Here is a 3,302-nt window from a genome sequence, read left to right as displayed (position 1 = left end):
AGTTACACCAGCTGCTCTTTGATGGGGGGGGGTTGTTCTTTTTTCCCCACTATTGGGACAACTGCAAAATGTTATATAATAATTGCTGATCCGCCATGGTCCTTTTATTTCTGGTATTTATAGAGCGCCATCGATGTACACAGCACTGTACAATTTGCAGAGTCACATGAGTCCCTGCACCCAAGGAGCTTACAATCTACGGCCCCTATCTCGCATACATACCGGGGCCAATTTAGACAAGAGGCATTCCAGCAGCATGTCTATGGAGTGCGAGAGAACGTGCAAACTCCATGCAGATAGTGTCCTTTGCTGGGATGTAACTGAGGACCCCCAGTGCTGCAAGGCAAGAGTGCTGATCACCGAGCCACTGTGCTGGCATTCATTTTTGGATGTGCTATATGGTGGAAAAGCCAACGATCTTCAAAAGATTTTGGCGTTGTATTAGCCCCCAGTGTTCCGATCATAGGGGTCAGGGTTCCCCCGAGTGTAAAGGACCAGCTTGGCAGCCACTTCCTGTCTACACGCACTCCAGCGATGGCTGAATGGCATTTCTCAGCGCGGGTTTCCTGATGGTGACAACAGCAGACCGTGCCTGTGTAATGTGTGATAGTCCAGTGACACATAAATGGTGTCACGGTTCTGTGAGATCAGGTTCCTGGCCCAATGCGCCACCTCTGACCCACTGGAGACGCGGGATGTCTGAGTCTCGGAGTCGAGTGTGCGGCGGACTATTTCCTTCCAAAATAAAGAGGTTTTTTGTGTCTGGGGCCCCGATGTGTGTACGCAGTCAGAGGAATTCCTGCGAGCGTGCCAAGCCGTGTTCCCCTTCAGACCTCGCCATTGAGGAGATCACGGAGGGCGCCGAGTCCGGTGGAATAAAACAAATCGGGAGAGGAGTGCGGAATTCTCCTCGCGCTCGTTCCCTGAACGTCTTATACAACCTGATGTAAATCCCGCCGTGCTGCACGTCCATCCTTCCCATACATCCGACCCGCATATACAGGGAACATTGTTCCTCCGCGTTGTGTAACGGGATCAGACCCCCGGAGCTCATTATCCCCAATACACGGACAATACACATTGTGTTGTCTGGAATGTTTACAACTCCTTACTCACGGAGATATAACCCTCAACATCCTGCGCGATCTACTCAAACCCTCAACATCCTGCGTGATATACCGATACCCTCAACATCCAGCGTGATCTACTGAAACCCTCAACATCCAGCGTGATCTACTGAAACCCTCAACATCCTGCGTGATATACCGATACCCTCAACATCCTGCGTGATATACCGATACCCTCAACATCCTGCGTGATATACCGATACCCTCAACATCCTGCGTGATCTACTGAAACCCTCAGCTTCCTGCGCTACATACCAGACTGGAATACGGCAAATTAAACCTGTAAATGGTCCACAGTCCGGAGCATTCCAAATAAATCTTTCCGATGTGGATATGCCGTAGATGACGCCCCAGGCGTTAGGCTGGCCAGACACCAGTAGAATCTAATTCAGAAAGTTTTTTTTTTTTGAACTTTCCGCCAATTTTTTGATGGTCCAGTCCTCCGGTAGTGGCGAGGAAAAAAAAATTTTTTCCGGACAAAATTAGTTGACTCGATGGCGTCATGGAACCGTTTTCAAATGAACGTGAGAAGAAAATTGTAACAATGTATGGCCGGTGTTCTGTAGAGGAGGCCAACTCGTCGAGATCTCCGACTCATGACGTCACGTCCGTTGTAGATCTTGACGAGATGGCGCTAGTGCGCGTGCGAGTTTTTGCAATCCTCGTTGACTTCCCCAGTTGCCATTAGGTGTGGCTTGTCATCGGGTTCTCCAACTCCCATCGGTGCTTGTGGCATCGGTGCCCGCGCAGGCGCACTGCCGTAGATTGTAGAGCTTGATACTTCTCTTGGGTGACTGATGGGAGTTGGAGGTCTCGACGAGTTGGAGAATTCGATAGAACACTTTGCTCATCGAACAGGAAAGATTGACACATTGAACAGGAAAGATTGACACATTTTTGGGGTGGAAGATTTTCCAATTGACAAAAATTGTTTTATTGGAGGGTTTCCGCGACTACCCAAAAATGGACTCCATGCCCACAAAAATTGGCAAATCCAGTCATGTCCTCTCCAGTACCCTATTTAAGTGTCAAGAAAACAACCTATCAGTCATCCAGTGGCTTGCTCTTACCAACAATTAATGGATGGGTGATGAGGGTTCAGAACCCCTGACTGTGTCCCCTTCTGGGGAAATTCACTGTCCCTATTTGTCCCAGTGAGTTGTCACCAGAACAGGAAGTGAGGTGAAATCTTCCAATGGGGACACTTGTTCTGGTGACAACTAAGTGATTTCCTATCGCTGTCTCCAGCACAGGAAGTGAGGGCAAAAAAAAAAAATGTCAGCAACGTGAAAGCTTCATTACCGATAAAGAGAATCTCTTCCATTCTAAACTTTCCACATGTGGATCGTTACCACCAAAACAAGAAATCGCATTGATAATTGGGCGTTACTTTTGGGATCGGTTTCCGGTGACAACAGCAAAAAATACCTATTGCCTTGTTACTATGGAGCTCCTCCGTGTGATCCGAGCTCTGCAGTAACTTCATATATGATGCATGTATGTTATTGTGCTGCAATTGTGTCCCAGCCTTCCTGTATGGATTTCCTATTGTCGGCTCTACAATGAAGGAACCTGGAAGCAGCCTGTGTGTGCTACTCATTATGATGTCTGGCAAGCAAAGGGTTAGCTCGCCTCTTTCCTGGGGCAGCCCCACCCCCTTGGGGGAGGGGCTGGCGGCTCAGCCCTTGATTGACAGTTTCAGGTGGAGAGATACCTCACATTACCAGCTGAGAGCTCAGGCATGCAGGAGTCGGCACCGGAGGGACATGCACTGGAAGAAAATCCTGAAGCTGCACAAACAGGAGGTGAGCGGGGTCACCCGGAGTCTGCCGGGAACCGGGGACACTGTTATGATAGGGGGGGAGTCCTGTGCTGTGATTGTATACAGGACCTGTGGTCTGGGGAACTCGCACAGCACTTGTGTTGTCTGTCACTAGAACTGATCCGACTTTATAGCTGATACTTCGGACTCTGTTCTTGTACAATTTATAGTCAGTGTGCTGACTGGTGCTGTGATCTGTGTGTCCGGTCCCGTTGGATCTGCGCAGCGGTGGTCCTGTTTTGATCTCCGTAGCGGTGGTCCTGTTTTGATCTCCGTAGCGGTGGTCCTGTTTTGATCTCGGTAGCGGGGGTCCTGTTTGGGGCTCCGTAGCGGGGGTCCTGTTTGCGGGTGTC

At 49.6% G+C, this 3,302-nt stretch overlaps 1 protein-coding gene across 3 annotated transcripts in view; it reads left to right on the top strand.

The window, feature by feature from the left end:
* TMCC1 (transmembrane and coiled-coil domain family 1) overlaps positions 1–3,302 on the top strand; it is a 73,909-nt gene that overhangs the window by 53,833 nt on the left and 16,774 nt on the right. The window contains exon 1 of one of the 3 annotated variants that reach the window (XM_018555238.1): positions 2,830–2,932. The exons of the other annotated variants lie outside the window; for them this stretch is intronic. Within the exon in view, the coding sequence (XP_018410740.1) occupies positions 2,894–2,932 (39 nt within the window). The 5' untranslated portion in view covers positions 2,830–2,893. Of the gene's footprint in view, positions 1–2,829; positions 2,933–3,302 lie in introns of those variants that run through there. 3 annotated transcript variants of the gene reach the window in all.

The sequence above is a fragment of the Nanorana parkeri genome, unplaced genomic scaffold (genome assembly GCF_000935625.1).
Source record: "Nanorana parkeri isolate BGI_ZX_2015 unplaced genomic scaffold, ASM93562v1 scaffold188, whole genome shotgun sequence".
NCBI classification, from domain to species: Eukaryota; Metazoa; Chordata; class Amphibia; order Anura; family Dicroglossidae; genus Nanorana; species Nanorana parkeri.
This window is presented reverse-complemented; position numbering and strand designations above follow the sequence as displayed.